This window comes from Thamnophis elegans, chromosome Z (genome assembly GCF_009769535.1).
Source record: "Thamnophis elegans isolate rThaEle1 chromosome Z, rThaEle1.pri, whole genome shotgun sequence".
NCBI classification, from domain to species: domain Eukaryota; kingdom Metazoa; phylum Chordata; class Lepidosauria; order Squamata; family Colubridae; genus Thamnophis; species Thamnophis elegans.
In genome coordinates, this window is record NC_045558.1 from 91,809,492 (window position 1) to 91,830,617 (window position 21,126).

General features: G+C 37.7%; 1 protein-coding gene across 1 annotated transcript in view; it reads right to left on the reverse strand.

Annotated features, from left to right (window-relative positions):
• GPATCH8 (G-patch domain containing 8) overlaps positions 1 to 21,126 on the reverse strand; it is a 90,085-nt gene that overhangs the window by 18,567 nt on the left and 50,392 nt on the right. The window contains exon 4 of the mRNA XM_032237833.1: positions 2,171 to 2,238. Coding sequence (XP_032093724.1) covers positions 2,171 to 2,238 — 68 coding nt within the window. The remainder of the gene's footprint in view (positions 1 to 2,170; positions 2,239 to 21,126) is intronic.

The window sequence follows — 21,126 nt, forward strand, 5'->3', positions numbered from 1 at the left end:
CCCTGGGCAATGCCCTGCGATATCACCTCCCTCATTTTGGCTGAGAGAGATGGTCCCTGGTCTTCCACTGGGCAGGAGGATGAGGGAGGGGCAGGTTGGGAAAGGCCCTGGCTCCCCGGAGACTCAGGTGGGTCTGCACGATGGACTTGAGTCACCGTGATGCCCGAAACTGCTGCAGGGAGAAGTGGGTCCGCTCGGTCCTGGAGCTCCAGCAGCAAAGGACGGCAATTCGATGGGAAAAAAAACTGCCTCCAAAATGGCCACCACCGCTTTCCAAGCTGGCCACACCCAGTGAGAATACGTGGCGTGGCTCCGGCAGTCCCGCCGGTGAAGATCAGATGGGCCGGTACCACTGAGGTTACAGGCCGCCTGGGAGGTTGAGAAGCGCTCCGCTCCGTCTGGAGCAAATCTGGTTTCTCAGGGCAAGGCAAAGGATACAGCTAAAGTAAGGAAGGCTAACTAACTGAAAAAGAAGGTAAAACAATAAAGATCTAAGCTAAGGAAAAGTAGTATTTGAATTCTGTCAGCTAAGGCTGTTTAATATGTCCGATGAGCTTTGGACTGAATTGAAAAACTGAGGATGGAAGGAGCCAGAGAGCGTGGCCAAAGATTTTCAATCCAGTCCTTGGGCAGTGGGACAGAATTTAACCCTTGCTTGGACACTCCAAGCAGTGCACCAGAGAAAATTATTTTCTCTCACACTGAAATATATTTTCCAGGTTTGTGCAATAGCAGTAAGCATAGGCAGAAGGAGTAAACTCCAAAACCACTATCACCATTGTATTATGCCCAATTTTTTTTTAAGTTTACCAACAACTTCAATCATTTTATGTTTTAAGAAAACAATCTTGTCTCTATGAACAAATTGTGATTTGATAAACTTCTTGTACTTTCCTTAAGCATTTCTCTGTATTTAAAAAAAATAGGGCTGTACAAATTATTCAGAGAGGAATTGAAGTGTCAAAATTCCATGTCTTCCTAAAGACCTTCTGTAGCCATTTCAACAGCATATCTACACTATCTAGCTCATCACAGGTTTCTTTGAGTGCTTCCTACACATATACAAACATGCAGGTAGTTCTTAATTCATGACCTCAAAATTTATGTTGCTAAGTGAGACATGTTAAGTGAGTGTGGCCCAATTTTACAATCTTTCTTGCCATAGCTGTTAAGTGAATTGTTGCTATTAAACTAGTTACACCGTTGTTAAGTGAATCTGGCTTTTCCATTGACTTTGCTTGTCAGAAAGTCCCAAAAATTGATCACATGACCCCAGACTTTGCAACCATCATAAATATGAACAAGCTGCTAAGCATGTGAATTTTCAGCACGTGATCATGAGGATTCTGCAATGGTCATAAGTGTGAAAAACGTTCATAAAGTCAGTTTTTTTCAGTACCATTGTAACTTTGAACAGTCACTAAACAAACTGTTGTAAGTCAAAGACTACCTTCAATGAGATACCATGAAGGAGCCTTTGCACAAGTGACATCAATCCGTACAGAGAACATAATCTTTTGAGCAGTAGTTCAGAGGCTCTTCCTTCATGAAATGTTCTTCCAAATGTTTTGCAGTCTATTTAAAAAACTCTACCATTATCTATGGATATAGAAGCTCCAATTTTCAGATGATTTATGTTACAAGTAATTTAGTAGATTCTTTAAAATTGCATCTGTTACAGACTGTGTCAAATCTCTGATAGTTAGCTAAAGACAGATATTCTTTGTGTAGAAATCAGAATAGTTCTTTTCTGACATACTAGGATATCTGGTTCCATATCTGAAAAACAGAAAGTTCTGTTCCAGTGTATCTAATAAATAAAACCTGCTGCATTCTTCAGGCATTAAGTTACATATATTACTTCTGAGTATCCCTTGATAGTAATGAGCTCAGCAAACTTGTTCTTGGCCAAAAATCTACAAACTGAAGCCTATTCTTCATTTATATTATATTGAAGCACTATTATTTCCTTGACCCAAAGATCCTTTCCTATGGATGCTCTCTATGTGCATTGATTAGAACACTTATAATTCTTAGGGTTGGATGATGAAAACTGTAATCCAGCAGCACATCAGTTTGAGAAACATTTAGATACGTTTCATGATTTTAAAACACATGCACAGATCTTAATCTTGACTGATACAAAATATATGTTGCAAGGGCCACTTACCTCCATTTCCATCCGTCCCATGCCCATGACATCATATTTGACAACGATAGGGATGGGATCTGTTCTACCTGCAAGGGAATGAGACCTATCAGTTGAGTGAATAGGACAGAATGATTATCCTCTGGTAAGTCGCTTTGTACACATTGGTTTGGGGTTGGTTAGAGATCTTGCCTTTGGAGTGCAGAGACCAGAAAGCTACAGAGAACCAAACACAAGCCATTCTCACAGCTTACAATCATAAGTCTGTATATCTTGATTGCCAGACGTAGCCTTGTTTTCTCTTTGTTGCCTCTAGCTTTTAGCCCAAATATTTGAGCAAGTTAATACTACAATTAATGATTTTTATATTAGCTAAAAAAAATTGAGGAATGGGAAAAATGCATTCTGTCAGATCATAGATTACCAATGTCTATCAACACCCATTTAACATGCAATTATTTCAGAGTTTTGGAAGATTAACCTTTGTGCTAAAACCTTGCTAGATTCAAAATGGGCTCTTTGGATACTGCCATATTCTTTCCTTATAAGCTGTGAAAAGGACTAGTTGCGAAGTAAACTGACTTTGAACTAATCAAACTATGCTGAAGATTCCATATGTATTTTAATTCACTCATAACCAGCCAAACAAAGCAAAATGGGGCAGACGAGCACTTCGACTATCACAGCCTTTGGGGTGTTTATTTTTACATCACAACATGCGCTGTGAGTTGTGATGTAAGGGCACTGGTAAAAAGGAATTACTTACCTTATCTGGTGCATACCTTGAGTGAAAAAACAAGATATTTACTTCCCTCATTATCAAACTTGGGGGGGGATTGGTGTTAACAATATTCCTCTCATTCAAAAACACATATATTATACCCTTGGGCCAAAAGATGTCCAAGCTTGAATTGTGCTGAAATAAGGAAACTGGACTTTATGTGGCATAACAGATAATATTTTAAAATACTTGAGTATTTGCATTTCTAAATAAAATTGATAGCTATTTTTTTGATAGTTTATAGTAGCCCAACTGACAAGACTGTACTTGGGAAATCCGAGTTCATGTCTCACTACTGTCAGAGGACTTATTAGCTTTGCTTTTATTTCTTAATTATAAAACAGGAATTGTAATTCCTCACAATATTTAACATGAGGTTTAAATAAAGTTTTGCCCTTTATGTGCCATTAAAATAGAAGCAAACCAATCCCCAATGTAAATTTAATTTGGGAATACATTTCAACATTTTCCAGGTTGAACAACTCTTCTAGAGAGAAATTTTTGCTGTACCTCAAATTTAGAAACCTGGGTAGGGTGATCAAATTTGTAAACACTAGCCATCTGTGAAAAAGCATTTTTAATTACAATTTTTATTTAGATATATATAGATATATATATATATATATATACACACACACATTTTCAGTAAGAAGGGTAGGGGACGAAGGGGATTTATGCCCAATTGTATACAAAACGATGACTGCAGTTTTGAGCAAAAGGACCACATTCATAATACTGTATTTTAAATTATATACTTTTCTTTTAATTTTTATATGTCTATAGGAATGACATTTGTTCTGTCCAAATGAATATGACAGACTCCTTAATAATGTGAAGAATACATTAGTACTTTTGCTTCCCAAGGCAGTCAATGTTTTCAATTTCAATTATTTACTGAATTGTCATAGCAACTACTAACAATCAGTATGTGCTTGGGAAAGGTGGGGGGAGATCAAGTTTGGACAGTATTAGAGATTTGGTATTTGAAGTGAATCTCCACAAATTTTTGGCAGTTCTAACACAAACATCCCTTTTGAGCATTAAACCCTTAATGAACAAGGATCAGACACAAAAGAGTGCATGAAGAAATGGAAAGGAAAAAAAGGGAAACGAAAAGACCAAGCAGAAAAGATGAAGGCTACAACAGAGAAAAGTAAGCCTAACATATTTGGTGCTCTGATGACAAAAAAGAAGTAAATTCAGTCTGAAAATTAAAAATTACCACTAAGTTTACCATCACCACAACAAGTCCCGGATCATTATGCTGTAAAAAAGAAACACCATTTGTTAGGCAGAAACTGTCAAGGGGCAGAAAAAGGCCCTATGCAGTAGGCAGGTGGGCAGGGGTTATAGGGGAGGGGGAGAAATCAGACTGACACTAGGATTTCCACCTATCCCATGCCACTTTTTTTTCTGGAAATAGTGTATGTGGAGTAACACTAATTTATTTTCAAGATGCATTCAGCATATAACTCATACTGAACATTAACGCTAAGAGTTTTAATAAACACGGCACTCATAATTTTTCAGATTAAATTAGATGGGGGGGCAGGGACGGCTGTTTTGCAGTGTAACAAGTGCTAAGAAATAGCTTTTTTTGGAATGTTCCCCAAACTTCTGATAATCTCATCCACATAGTAAACAACATTAAATTGTTGGAAGCAAACACTGAACCACATTCCAGGAAAATTAAGGCACTTTTACATAGAATATGTATGTATGTATATGTATGTATGTGCATATGTATGTATTAAATTTATATGCTGCCTGTCTCCCCAAAAAGGTAATAACTCTGGGGGCTTAAAACTTAGTAAGTTGATGAGAACATAAAACAGAACATTCCCTCAACTGCTAGTGCATTATACTGTTTTTTTTCTGAAAGCCCTCACCTAAACCAGTAGCAATTCAGCCCTAAAATATATTCACTATTTCAAGAAATTGACCAAACGATCCAATAATATGAATACAATTCAATCTTCCAATGTTTTGCAGATCTGCATTTTAAAATGGCCAAGAAATAAGTAGTTGAATATTGGAAAAAGGGTACAGAGGGAGGGAGTAAACTATACTCATCCCTCTTATCAACATCCTTTCTCCAGCAGTGTCAAATATAATGGGTATAATGGTAATTTTTTTTAAATCCAGAAAACAGCTCAACAGCAAAAGAAATAAGTACGTATTCTAAATGGATCTATTACTATAATTCTAATTAACAGCCTCCAAAAAAGTAACAAAGTTTCTAATATTGAATATTACAAAAAAAAAGAAAAAAAAAGAAATGTAAACAGAATTACAACATAATATATTTATTTTGGTCTTTGTGTACCTTTTATCCCATTCTCTGATAATCAGTATTGTCCTTTACCATTCAAAATATAAAATATTAAGAGTCATAGTTACAGGCTATTACAAAACTATTCTGAAATAAATTATACTAATATTATTTATTTGTATTAAAACATTCATGGCATTTTTGGTCAAGAGCTACAAGGTTTCAATGTAGTAACAGAATGTAAAAAAAAATTAAGACTAATAGAGAATAAAATGGACAGCAATTAAAAATAAGACAAAGGTGACTGAGCAATGGCAACCCAAGCAAGGGAATACATTTCTGTTATACCTCCAGCAGGGAATAAACATCTAGATAGGTTTCGGAACTATTTCCCACAACTAAGGCAGTTTTGTCCAATATATATGTCAAGTTAGTTTTGTTTTAGAATGTAATTTATCTTATCCCACTTCACAGGAAAACACACTTGGAGTATTTTTACATGAAACCATTTCAGACCTTGAAAGAAGTAACCAATCCTTGGAACTGAGCAATATCTGATCAAATATTGTGCTAGCATTATTACCAAAGGAGCAGCATTGTCTTCTAGCAGTAGATGCAAATATATTTCAAAGACAATATCTATGTAGAAATTGTAATATGCTAATCTGAGTGTGAACAAATTATATTCAACAATAGCCAGATCTTCCTTGCCTGTCAAGGATAAAAACTTATTAATTTGTATAAATGTTATAACTGCAATTTGACCATCCAAATAAGAAACCCACATCCAAAAACATTTTGAAAACAGTGCTACCGTGTCTTTAAAAAAGGCGGAAAACCTATTCCTAGAAATCAAAGCAATTTCTATCTTAATTAAATTTTGCCTTTTTTTGTTTGCTCCAAGGGTCAAAACTTTCTACTGCTTCTTTTTATATACTAATAGTCCTTAACTTACAATCTGTCACTTAACAGTCATTTGAAATTATGGCGGACTCCTCCCCCACCCCGAAAGCTACTATGACCTGGCTCTCAAGTTATGGCTGCTGTAGTGCCATAACTACCCCCCCCCAAAAAAAATCAGGTCCCTGCAAGCATTTCCTTTCCCCAATAGCTCTCTGTTGTCTTAAACCATGTCCCCACCCACCAGGCCTTAACATCCTCCTCATTTATCTTTGGAAGAGCTTTGAACCCTTCCATAATGCTGGAATGGGTTGCTTTGTTGCTTGGCTTTGGGGCACGTTTCCAGAATTGCTCTCTGCAGCCCATGGACAAACCGCCCCATTTTGTTGCCTTACAAGAATTTCTGCAACTTCCTGCAGCGCTGTGCAACCTCGAAAAGCAGCAAAACCATCCCTGAGGAATCCTGTGCTGCACTTAGCAATCTGCTTAGAGTGTGTCAAATATTTCAACCTGCAATTTCCAAATATTAGAGGTACCCAAAGGTTGTGACAAATCTTGGGGTTTATAAGGATATTTTAGTTACTTTAATATAATTTAGATGTGCTTGGTAAGTAACTATATAAGCATCATAACTTTTTTACGTTTTGTTTGTTTCATTCTGCATGTGTTTCACAATTGTGTTGTGGAGAGCTGGGATAGGGGAACCGTTAAATGAGATGCTTCACTTAACATCTATCATGATATGTGACCATTATGAAGATACTCCATCCTGATCATATTTGGAGGACTACCTATTTTCTTTACACTCAAACCAATGACTCTGCACTTTGTGGGATAACTTTTCCCACTATATTTATTAGAATAGAATATGGCAATAATTCTCTAAGGCCAGTATAAGAGTACAATTTCATCTCCTGCCCTCAAGCTAGCCTCTTTCTGACCCTAATCCCCAAGTCCAAACCTAGCCAAGCAACCTGAAAGAATAGTACGATTGATAGTATCAAAAGTTATCAGAAAATTTAACAGAACAAGGATTATAGGGCTTATTTGCAGTTTTCACTCCAACTTAAATTGCCCATCAAGACAGCCTTGGTCTCCAACTAAACTAAAAATCAGACAAAACTGGGTCTAATATAATTTACAAATTAGATTATCAATTCCCAATCCATTTTTAATCATTTTCCAATTATTAAATATTGGGGAAGATGTACCTTATGAGATAATCAAGATTTCTGGAGAGTTATTAAATGAAGTATAGCCTTAAATAAAGAAGCAAGACTCACAAATAGAAGGACATTTGAGGCTACAAATCTATTTTAAACTAAGTTTTTAGAATGATTCCCCAAATTGGTTTTACTGCTGCCTATTAATCTTTAAACTCCATTCAATGCTCATTAACAATTTACAGTAATTTACAAAAGAAATTTTTATCTGTAAGAAACTTAAATAAATACAATGAATTATTAGAAAATCAAGCAGTGTATCAGAATAAAAAGTATCAAATGAATTTTAAACTATATTTAAAATAGTATTTATCAGAATTAGTATCAGAACATGTCTGAAATAGCACTTAAGTTATTTGGATGGGTTCTTTTTTCTGATTATAAAAATGCCCTTAACGAAAGAAATTTAAATTTCCATTGCCACAGAGTCTCTACTAACAATTTAGTCTACAGTTCTATTTATGTTGTTAGCAAACACTAGCAAAATGGAATACATTATCCATATAGTGATGTCTGCAGTGCTATCATTACTGTTCTGTAAACCAAACAAAAAGCTAACAATTGTGTAAATTATGGATGTCAATTTAAGGTTAGAAAAACAAAAATCAATGTACTTCCTTTCCGTGAAGAACTCTTGAAAAAATATATCTGGGAAATCCTTCAGAATGATATGATATTAAAAGTGCCACAATAGAGTGAAGGAAAGGAGAGAAGGAAATCTTTTCTCTTTAACATTAATCTTTGCTGCAGGTCACTGCACTTGTTTAAAGTAAAGGAATTAATAATGTACTTAGGGTATATGTGACAAGGGAAGGCAGGCAGGCAACATTACTGTGTGGGTGCTTTTAAAAGAAAAAAAAATCAATCCACAGACAAAATGCAAGTTTTGAAAAACTCACATTTTAGTTTAATATGGTCTTTTTGAATTTTTATCTTTTTCATGAGAGATTATTTAACAAATAAGCTTTAAAGTATCAGGCTACCATATAAATTGATCTGGTTATCTTAATTCACATGCAAATATACATCATTATTTTTCCCTCAGTCAAGACAAGCCAAGAACTTTAAATTACTGTATATAATACAGTGTTAAAGAATACCAGACTATTGTTTTAAGAAGCTACACTCAAAAGATCAGTTGCATAATCCCCTGAATACAAAAAAGGGGGAAGAAGAATAAAGAAACAATCTGCAGAACACTCAAATACCCACATTTCTGTTTTGCCATTCAATAATCATGCTATTGAAATTTCTCAACAGAACACTTGCTAATTCTAATTCCATGATAATGTGAAGAAATGATTTGGCCAAAGTAAAGGTCTCCTAGACATTACAGAACCTAAGGGCTTGTACATTTTTGTTTCCACATATGTTATGTGTTCTAAAACATTGTGTCCTCAAGCCTATTTTTAAAATATAAATATAACAGCATCTGGCCAATTCTGAAATATCAAAGATGCAAGAGGATGAACAGATAATATTTCCATTCCTTCTGCTATCTTACATTTGCTCAATCCTGCTTCTACGAAGCTTTTGTTTGTGTGTGTGTGTGGCAATCCTCATTTTTTTCTAGGAGGCCTTAGAGATGTTCATTCAATATGAATGAAATTAAGCTTCCCAAATAATTAATTCAAACAATGCTGAAAGGTGACACATAATTTTGTATTAAGTCATCCACTCACTATTCTAACCTGACTTATAGCTTATTGGCTGTTAAATTCTTATAGTTTTCCTTATAAAATATTAGCACCAAACTCACCATCTATGTTCTGTTTGCACCTGCAACAGCTCAGCCTTCAAAATTCTTTCACATATCTTGCTTGTCTGAACTTGTCTTAAGCTGTTTGGATTTTTTTCTGATAATAAAAATGCCTTTAAAAAGAGAAGTTTTATTTTCTATTGCTTAAAAAACTACTAAAATCTAATCTACAATTCTATTTATGCTGTTAATAAACAGTAGCAAAGTGAAATACACAATCCATAAATAGATATCTGCAGCACTACCATTATTGCTAAGTAATAACCATTGATAACATATGTAGGAATAACTACCTCCCCTTAAAAATGGTTCGATAATGCATGAAGTATTTTGTAGAGGATTTCCAGAAGACTGGCCAGCCTCCTAAATCTTGAACAGATTCAACAGGCTGTAACAGGATATATAATATAAATGATAAAAAGGAAAAAAATGTAAAATAGATTAAAATCTCTTGATGGCTTGTGATTTACAGAATTGGATTAATGTGCATATGACATCGCATATATAGGCCTAACTATTCAGAGACAAACTTATTTTTAATCCTTGCCAGGATTTCAAGCTATGTTGACAAATTGTATAACCAGAATCCAGAAAAGCTTTCAGCACAAACAACACAAGTTTATGACCCCAACTGAAATAGTCACTGGGATGCAATATATGCGACTAACAACATATACTTTTTCACTATCTTTTATAAAAATCCTAATGTTATGCATAACTTCAAATATGCATGTTTTGTCTTATTGAATATAGAGGGCAATTTTAATACAGCAAGAAGACCTTTGATAATAGCCACCAAGAGAAGGAAGTTGAGGAACTAAACTAATAATTATCAAAGCAAGATTGAAAAGCATAAGTGTACAAGAGTTGTTATGCCCCCTGCTCCCAAGTTTCAGAAGTATCTCTACTACACAATATTCTTTAAAAGATGGAATCCAAGATTATACTTATATACCTGTTTTAATATATGCAAATATCTGAAATAAGTTACAGAAACAAGAGGAGGAAGAAAAGAGGTGGCCTTTTGAGTCAGTTTTCCTATTTCTTTTACATAAATGGGGATTTAAAGAAGCAGAATGTGCTTGCTGAATGATGTACATAAAGGAACTAACATTTTGGAGAATAAGAAACATATAACAGGAGACACATGGAAACTGTCACTCATAAAAATATTATCCACTTAAACACAAATCCAAACACAAAAAATATTCTAAAATATATTTTAGAAAAATGCCATAAAGCAGCACTAACTATTATAAGGCAAAATTAAAAAATAAAAATCATGCTGAGCAGCAGATAATGCAAGTACAAATTACAAAAGGTAAAAAGGCATATTAAAAGTTAAATTTCAATTTTTAAGAATAAAATATTTTTGGCACAAAAAGGACATTAAACTCTTGTTTTACAAATATACAAAAGCTACCACCAGAGTTAAGAAAGCCTCTTTACCAGTTCTATATAACATTAATGTCACAACACAGATGTGAATCTAAGGATAGATGTGGACTTGCCTTCTAGACATCAACTAGGTGGTTTGTGGAAATCAGGAGGCACTTATTCTTCACAGTATTTTTCCACATTAGATTTGAGAGCAGGAAATGTTTTTAATCAAGAATAAAGAGATAGATGCCAACTTCCAAGACAATTGCTCAGCCTGGCCAAATTGCACTTGTTTATATTATCAAAGGAAAATAAAACATCTTGGTCCCCATTTTCTTCAGAAGAAAATGTCTCAACATCTAGTAACATCTGTACCAACTGAAGATTTAATTCTCATTCAGTAGCTGGATGAATCCACCTACTCTGTTAATGCAGTGTACGCTAACTGATGAGCTGTTTAACTCCTTTACACTGGATTCTCAGAATTATATTGTGATTTGGCATGATGTAGGAATTCAATAGTATGATTTCACATAATCAAACAAGTAATATTGTGGTTATGAATTGATGATTTTTGCATTTGCCAATTAAAAAAAGTTGCGTATGGGAGGAAGGGAAGCCTGATGTAATTTTAAAAAGGGAGGTGCGAAGATTTGTTTGTATTTAATTGCTGTAAAATAGATCAGGAACTGTTTCTTTAGAGATTTTTCTTATTTCCAATTATAATTTCTCTTTTATACATTTCCTACTTTCTCCCCTGCCCCATCTCTAATTTCACTTTGTATTACCTTATATTGCTTTTTATATGAGAAAAAAATTAAGAAAAAAATAGAAAAGGATTGTGTTCAGGAATTTAAATTGCTTGTTGATGTTTTGTAAAGAATAAAAATGAAGCCAAGTGGGAGCACCTATTACTACCTCTTTCTTCATGAGAGTATAAAACAAAAGCATTGCAAATGTCTCCACCCACAGGATCTCAATTAGAATCAGTAGTAGTAGGCCTTCAACCCGCTCCATTATTTCTTTTACAAAAACGTGGAGGCGAGTGTTTAATTAGCCCATGAGCAAGATGCCGATTTTAAATCCAAAGAACATTAATGTTAACCACTTGTGAAAATAATTTAGGATCTCCTAATTCAGATTGTTTCAAACTCTGCACTCACTGATAACCTATCCACCAAATATCCTCCAATATTGTTCTACCAGAGATTTTTTAACATAAGATAATGATTATTAGTTCTGATATTAGTCTGGTATTATCAGTAAGAGGCAATAAGCGATATTTTAATACCATTTGCAAGAAAATGCAAAGAAAAAAGGAAAAAAAGAATACTACTAAGTTGATGGTAGTAAACTGATTATGAGCTTTCCCCATTCTTGTGGGGAGGTAAGAATAGAACAAAAAATTTCTACATTTCCAATCAGAATTCTTTTATGGTCACAAGAGATTATACATGCTTTTCTACATTATATATTGAGAATTCTAGATGCTTAAATTATTCAGCAAAAGCAGTAACTGGACTGATTTGAATGGTACTTCATAATCTTCTGATCACTAGATTTTTTTTATTCTATTTATTCAATAGAAAAAAGATTAGCTTCTGTTGAGGTAAAAAGGCAGGGGCAAGTAGAGATTGATTAGAGGTACCATGTAACTCTATAACTAGGTTAATCGATGTCATTAAGTACCTTAAATGGACTACGATTCCAGTCACTCTCAGACATCTGGTTAATCTATTACAGAGACATATTCAGAGTCAGCCTAAGCTTCGATGATGGATAGGTCCGAGTGCCATGTGTGTTCCTTATTCATATTCATCTGACCTCAAAACTGTGCCCTCTGTAGCCTGCACAGAACAATGAAAAGATCTAGCCCTTTAAAAATTTTATATTATGAGATATTCTGGAGAATACTGGTACAGGATGAGAATAGCCAGAACAATCCCAGAGGCCAAAAGGGTGAATGTGTTCACCACTTATACTCTGCTGTTCTGGAAAAAGTATGTTTGTTTGTTTGTTTGCATTTGCAAAAGGTTCAACAGCTAAGGCCTAATTCTTGAGATTGGATATGTACTATGTGATGTTAATTGGCACCTTTATGTATTCTGCTAGTGTCAAAATACCTTTCTGCTAAAGTGACCACTTTGTGGTGCTTCAAAAATCTTAATCTTCCTTTGTAATTTACATGGACCTTATTGAGATGCTGCCTCTAGGTATCAGATTTGACACTCTTTTACTCTGGGCATCAAGGCAATTTAAGTCAGATGCGCAGCTCTGAGTTTCAGTTGACTGACAGAAAATAAGTACTCATGGAATGATCACATCAGTGGTGGGCTCCTACCGGTTCGGCCCAGTTCGGCCAAACCGGTAATGGTTTGGCAGCCTGGGTCACTGGAACCTGCAACGACCCAGGCCTGCCATGCTCCTGAACCAGTTCTCTGGGCGGCACCATAGGTTGTTTTTTGCTTCTGTGCACGCACAAACAATTTTTAATGTACTGCACATGCACACACAGCATGTATCAAGTGTATGGAGCGCATGTGTGGGCCATACCCATGAGCGAATCGGCAGTAGTGATTGCCAGAACCCACCCCTGGATCACATCCTTTATTTTCAAAAGGGGTGTCTCACTTAGTGTTCTGGTTGGTTTCCTGACCAGAGCTTCTTGAAAACACTGACTAGAATGAGTCACCAATGTAGGAATTGGGCTGCTTTCTCTGGTAGACTTATCAAAAAGTGTACTTTTTAACAATTTGTTTATCAAAAAACTACTGTTGTTTGCACTGTTAGTATATGATGATTCAAAAATCAGAAGTCTTGTAGCTTCTTTCCTAAGAATTAAAGGCTTAGGTTTTGTGAGCTGCAGGTCATTTCATCAGATACAGTGCTTGAACTAGGAAGAAATAAAGGCATATACATGAGATTAAATCCAGCCAAAGGGAAATCTCATTGATTTGGAACATTGTAAGCAAAGCTAATAAATCTTGATTTGGCTGACAAAAACATGGTGATAGACTTTTGATAAATTTGCTGAAGCTAATAAATTTCCTGATAAACATAATCTTTTCTCAAGGAATTCATGACAACATATATAGTACTCTTATTTTTTTTCTTGTGAGTTAAATGGGATGAGAGAATATAACTGGGAGAAAACCATCCAATGAATTTCCATGGCTTGAGTGTTCCAAGTCTTTAATCAACAGATCTGCTACAACACTACACTGACTTTCTTGACTGATCTCAGGATCTCCCTCTTGAACGTTCTTTGTTTGATGAATCTTTTCAAAATCCTGAGGTTTAGAATTGCTTTTCAACCACCAATTTGGGAAATTATGAGAAACATAAAAAACAGCCCTGGGAAATGGCAGAGGCACATACTCTATGGCATTTACTTTTAGAATTGACAGCATAGAATACTCTTTAACATATATCTTTTATTTAGATGGAAGAAATTTTTATCTTTTTAAAAAAGATTTGGGGCATAGCCAGATTTTGCCATCTCTAGTATTAATATACTGATGCAAATATATTTCTTGGTATGCTAACATTTTGGCAATGACTTGGATGATGCCACTCTAATGGTCCATTCCCTTCCCAAGTCTGGCAAGAATCGATATCAAGGATTGTTGGGAAAAAGGCTAGCAATATCCAGTGCATCTGAAAACAAAAAGGGGTCTCAACAACAACAACAATCACAGCAGTTGCCAATGATCTCTTTTTTTGTTTTGATGAAGAACCACACGATACTACAGTCCTGGTTGAGAATAGAATTGTATCTATGGATGAAGAACATAAATAAAGCTGCTATTAATTACTACCTTATCCAAATCTACCTTATCTACTTGCTCCTCTGAAAAGAGAGAACATGCCCCCAATACTGAACCCTTAATCATAACCAAAGTATTTTTGCTGCTTGAACTGCAACCTCATGAAACCTTTTCTATGACCTAATTGTGTGGATCCTTGAGAGAGTTTCATTTAATCTTCTGAATACCTGAGTCATGACTGGATCATCTATGACTAGGATATTCAGTATGTCTATTTTTTATGGCAAGATGACTTGTTGGTTAGGGCTGGGAAGGGACGAAGTTTTCACTGGTTCTCTCTTCATGTCCTTGAGCACTGTTAAAGAAAAAGGGGGAAATCAATTTTGTTTCCAGAAAGTTCTCTGGGAAGATTTTTGAAATCGTTGATTACTAGGCACAAACTGAATGTACTTGAACATTTGCCTATTACTGCCTTGAGAATGTTCATCACTTTGCCATGCAACTTGGAATATAGTGGGTTTTTTTTTGAAGAGTTTGTAAACTGTGGATAGGCAAGCTTCATTTTTAGAATATTCACTGTCTTCCCATTCACAATGGAAATCACAAGGTTCATTTGGCAAGAGAATTGAGCTTGAGACTGCTGTTGAAACTATGGAACATAGATACTTCTGACAAATCCTGAGTGAGCTCCTGCTGGTGATGGTTTACATCTATCCTTCCTCTTCATCATGTTCTTGAATTTCTCTCTTGTCTCCTCCATCTGTTTTTGTTTGATTAAAAGGAGAGATAGGAGGAAGGAGGAGATGCAGAAAAGGAGTAAAATTAACATGGCTTAGTTATGGACAACTTTTTAACTGAGATGATGGCGCCTTCAATGTTCTCCTCTAAATGTGGGCACTATGAATATTTCTTAGCGGACCAATTTTTCAGCTCAAAACTGGAGATTTTGTATGTCCATAAAAAGAGAAAGCAGTGGTGTTCTCTATTGCTCAGATAAGCATGTCCATATGCTATTGTACCTTTTCCCTCAGGGACAAAATAATTGGAGATAAAACAGAGGTTTGCATATCTGCACTCCTCATAATGGTTCTCCTTCCCCTCCATAGACATATAACTATGGCTGTTCCTTTTCCTCACTGCATTCCTGAGACTAAAAGTACTGTATTTTCCGGCGTATGACTTTTTAACCCCAAAAAATTATTTCAAAAATCGGGGATCATCTTATATGCCGGGTATAAGAAAGGCCATACCAAAAAACCAAAACAAAAGAAAAAGCAATGCTGCCAAGCAAAAAGCCGCACTGTCACCAACGCAGATGCTAGCCTTTCAATCAATAACCTTGCCGCTCCTTGCCTGGGCATGTGGATGGATGAGCATTGGGATGGCTTAGTAAGGTGTGGTTGGCTGTCTGGAGGAGGAAGGTGCTGAGCTCAAACTACGGAAGCCTGGCAGTGCGGAGGCCCTCAGCCGGTTTGCGGGCGCCTGAGGTAAATGGGTTCAGGATGCGGGTGGGATGGTGGTGGCTGTGGTTTGTTGTGGGACTCTGGAAAGAGGCAGAGGATTAGGAAAGCTTTCAAAAATAAAAGCCAGCATAGCGCCTCATATTCTGTTTTTCGGGCATATAGGAGACAGAATCCGGTTTACTAGCCTGGGAAGCCCTATAATACAGGCAATGTTTGTAGCCTTGGCGGTTTGTGGACCATTCACTTCTCCTCGAGTGAGGAAACCTTCTGTTTGGTGGGAGTGGGGGGTAGCCACATTGCGGCATTTCCTTCAGCTCCCCACCTTTTTCCTCCATCAGCTGATGTTGTGGGGAGAATTGCTGGGCAGGGAGAATGCTTGTGGTGGCTTCTCTCTCCGAAGTGTTGGGAAAAGCCCCCTGGGTATGAAAGGTGGCCCAGAGCCGCCTTTGCTTTCAAAGCAACGATGTGGGTCTTGGGTATTCAGCCTGAATTGGACTGAAGCCTATTCCCCCCACCTCACCCCCGTCACCAGAAGAAGCCAACCCGACTCAACTGGGGTCCAGGTTGGGGAAGGGGAGTGTTGGATGGAAAAACCACCTGCTTGGAGAAAGACGCTGGAAATAAAATGGAGGCTGTTTAGCTATTCGGTATGCCTCGGAAGAGGCGTAATTTTATACAGCAAGTATAGCCCAAACCCTACATTTTAACAGGAAAAGTAGGGGGCGGGGGTCATCTTATAAACCCAGTCGTCTTATACACCAGAAAATACAGTAGCAGAATTCAGCATTGCATCTAAGTCAATCAGAAGAAACCTCTTCTCATTCTCAATGTTGTGTGGGAAACAGTGTTTATCTGACGTCTGGGAGATTATTCTAAGGACTGCCCAGTTATACTTTTGTGTTTGGTGACTCTTCTACTTCTCAGTTGATAGGTGAATGGTATTATCTGCCCTTTTCTACTTATTGATACTTTAAGACAGAATGCCAGAGGATACAGCAATCTACACTCCTCAAATGTCTTTATAATCCCACAATATTCTTTATAGTCTATACAAACTACTCTCCGAGCTTCGTGACTGTAAAAAAGTCAGGATAAAGATAATGTTTTGAGATTTTCCTGTCCTCTTGACTTATTTCTTTTCTTTTCATGTTCTCCAGAAGTAGTAACTGTGGTCTAACAGAAGTAGATCACAAGTTATTGTTCTTTTTAAGAAGGTATAACCAAAAACTGAAGGAGCTTTACTCTCAAAAAGGAATTATTTTCGACCCTGCTTTTTCACTAGAATTCTCCTTCCAATGGACTTCATCATTCTGGTGACAGAGAATATATGAGTTATCCTAACATATGGCTCATGGGACGCAGTCTGTTTCTACTCTCTAAGATGTAATTTCATAAATTGCACTAAGTATGAGGAATAAACAGTCTCCCAAAAAGTAGAGAAGTGAACTAGGAAAGTGATGGCTAACCTTTTCTGGACAGAGTGCCCAAAGTGCTCATGAACCCTCAAAATGCAAAGTGTGCATCCCTTGTGCATACACCTTCTACATGCGCGCGTGACCCCCATGCATGCATCCTGGTCCCCTGCGTACACATCCCCTGCCCATGTGGCCCCCACGCATGTCCGCACACTCCATGCATGCTCGCACAGCCCTCCTGCATACCCATCTAGTGTCCCCTGCGTGCCCTTCCTCCCGCGCATGCGTGCAGAGCTTTGCTGGCCGTCAGGAGGCACCCGTGCAAGTGTGGCAGAGCTGAACTGGGGTGATGGTTTGTATGCCCACAGAGAGGGCGCTACGTGCCATAGATTCACCATCACAGAACTAGGGGGTTAGCCATAGTGAGCTTAATTTTCAGTAACAGAGATGAAATGATAGAAGGTATTGAAGTTACAGGAATCTTGGAGGACAGAGATCATGCAATATTGGAATTCAACATTATGCAAATACAAGCAATAAAACAAAGTCAAACTATAGTCTTGGACTTTAAGAGAGTTGATTTCAATAAACTTAGAGACAGCTTGGGAAAGATTCTATGGGTGAGAATCCTCAAGGGAAAAACAACCCAAGGAGCTTGGGAAAGTTTGAAAAATGAGATTATAAAAGTCCAGTCTAGCACAATTCTAATGAAGAAGAAACATAACAGCTCTCAAAAGAAACCAGCATGGCTGCAGAAAGAACTCTCGAATAAATTGAAAGACAAAAAAGGACAAGTATAAAAAGTGGAAAGGGGGGCACACAAAAAAGATAGAACATCAGCAAATAGTCCAGAGCCTGAAAAGATGTCAGAAAAATCAGGAATCTAAGGCTCAAAATGAACTAAGGCTCGTTATCAAAAATAACAAATGAGCTACTTTCATCATGTAAAAAAACAAGAAAGAAGCCAAGGAAAGGATTGGTCAATTAGTGACAAAAATGGTTAGAAGGTGACAAGAAACAGGGAGAAAGTAGAACTATTTAACACAGTTTTTGAGTCTACATTTACACAAAAGAGGGGAAGAAACCAGTCCAACCTACGATGCTGAACCGCATCATAAAAAAACAGATTAGGAAGTTAAAATAGACAAGAAAACTGTTAAGAGAGCACTAGTCTACCCTAGAAAAGTTCAAATCACCAGGACAAGGTGGATTATAATCCAAGTTCTGAAGGAATTGCAAACATGAGATCCTGGAGCATCAGGGAACTACCAGAGGATTGTAAAAGAGTTGATATCGTTCCCATCTTCAAAAAAAAGGGGGGGAATGATCCAGGATACAGACCTATCAGCCTGTTAGCAATACCTGGGAAGATTCTGAAAAAGATAATCAAGCAATAAATCTGAGTACACCCAGAGGCAAACAAAATCATATCCAAAAGCCAACATGGATCAAAAACATCATGTCAGACAACTTTTACTGCATTCTTTGACAAAGTGACAAAATTAGATGACAAGAGAAGGGCTATAATTTACTTGGATTTCAGTTAAAACATTTGACAAAGTAGACAACAACCTACTATTTGATGATAGAAAAATGTGGGTTAGATAGCATAACGACCAGATCAATTCAATTCAACCTTTATTGTCAGTGCACAACATGTGTACAATGAGATTGGCTGAGCCTCCCTTAGTGCACCCCCAACATAAATACACACCACAGCGAAATAAAGACAATCCCTAACTCAATGAATTATACTAACAACACACAATCCTCTATAATATATGTGTGTAACATTAAATTATAATATATTGCACCAATATGAACATGTTGCACCAGTCCTGCAAGTCTATCGTACTACATACTTACTGTATATACTTGAGTATAAGCCTAGTTTTTCAGCCCACTTTTTGGGCTGAAAAAAGCCGCCTCGGCTTATACTCGAGTCAGTTAAAAATTTGCCCGAAATGGAGGAGAAAAAGGGGCGGGGCCATGCCGCTGGGTGACACTCGTGAATGGCCCAGTGCCCCTGTGAGTTTCCCCTCCCTCTGTGTCAGTTTGCTGCGCAGCGCGCACCGCACCATCCCCCCTCCTCACGTTCTAATGTAATGCAGGGCTGTCTTACGATTCCCCTTCCTCCCCCTCCTGCCGCTCTGCAACCATGTCCCACCTCCTCCTTGTTATGGCAAGCAGCCACATAGCGATGTCCCACCTCCTCTGGTACAGTGATCCAATGATAGGAATCACTGTGCCGTGTGTCATAGGAGGCGGGACATCGCTCCCGCGGCTGCACGGGACATCATCATCACAGCGGGACATCAGCATCATGAGGTGAGTGAAGTATTTCATTGAATACACTGCTAGTTTACTGTTTTTCTTTGAAATAAATATTCAAAAACATTATTGGTATCTATTTTTATTTTTGAAATTTACCGGTAGCTGCTGCATTTCCCACCCTAGGCTTATACTCGAGTCAATAACTTTTCCAGTTTTTTGTGGTAAAATTAGGTGCCTCGGCTTATATTCGGGTCGGCCTATACTCGAGTATATACGGTATGTTACATTGCAGATGGATCTGTACTGGCTTACCAACCGTATTCAACATGTAGTCTTTAATGGAACTGCATCTACATGGAGGGAAGTATTCAGTTGAGATCTCATCAAATTTGCAGATAACACCAAGTTGACAGGAATAGTCAACCCTTCAGAAGATAGGCTTAAGATACAGAAAGATCTTGATAGACATGAGCATTGGGCCTTATTTAACAAATGAAATTCAATGCTAAAAAAGTAAGATAGCAAATTTAGGCAAGAAAAAACCAAATGCAGAGCCATAGTATAAGGTAGTACTTGGCTCAACAGTAATAATTATGAGAGAGATCATGGTGTTCTAGTGAATAATATGACCCAGTAATGCTCTGCAGCTGCCAAAAAAGCCAACATAGTCCTAGGCTTCATTGACAGAGGGATAGAATCAAGATCATGTGAAGGGTTAATATCACTTTATAGTTCCTTTGTAAGACACCATTTGGAATACTGTATCCAATTTTGATTACCACAATGTAAAAAAAAAGATGTTGAGAGTGTAAAAAGAATGCGGAGAAGAGCAACAAAGATGATTAGAGGACTGGTTGCTGGAATTGGGTTTCAATATCTAAGCAGTTGCCACAAAAAAGAGGGAGTCAACCTATTCTCCAAAGTATCTGAAGAGAAGAGAAGAAGCAATGGGTGGAAGAGAGAAGCAATCTACAACTAAGAAGAAATTTCCTGACAGTGGAATAATTTGCTTCCAGAAGCTGTGACTACTCCAATACTGGAAGTTTTTAAGAAGAGATTGAATAACCATTTATCTGAAATGCTATAACAAGGGTGTCAAACTCAAGGCCTGCGGGCCAGATCCAGCCTGTGATGTGGTTAGATCTGGCTTGCGGAGCCGCCTGGAAACAGTGAAGGACTGGCCCAAAGTGTCTCAGTCCAGCCCAGGCCAGCCAGGCACTGATCTACAACCTGGCAGCAGCCATCTGAGCCAGAAGGCAGTCAGCCTTAGATCTGTGAGGCCAGCCTGAAGCCAGTGAGGGATCCATCCCCCTAGGCATGTGCACAGGAGGTGGCGAGCACACCTGTGACTTGGCATCCCTGGGGACCATCTTGGCCTGCTGGCTGATTGTGTTCTGAGTGCTTCCCTTTCACCCAGGATTCTAGTGCTTGCTGCCTCCTGTGTGGATGGCCAAGGGATGGGGCCAAGGCAGTGGCGTTATCTCTCGCTGGCTCTGAGGCAGCTGTATCAGATCTAAGGCTGCCTATATTCAGGCCCAGATTGCTGTCACAAGTTGTAGATCAGTGTCTGATTGGCCTGGGCCAGGCTACGGTGACACAGGATGGTCCTTCACTGTTTCCAGGGTGGCTCCACAAGGCCAGGGGGTGAGTTTGGCAGTGCTGCTGGAGACTGTGCTACTGCACCTGTGGCTTTCCCATGCGGGCTGGGGTGGTACCAGTGAAAGAGAAGCCTTGTGGATTATG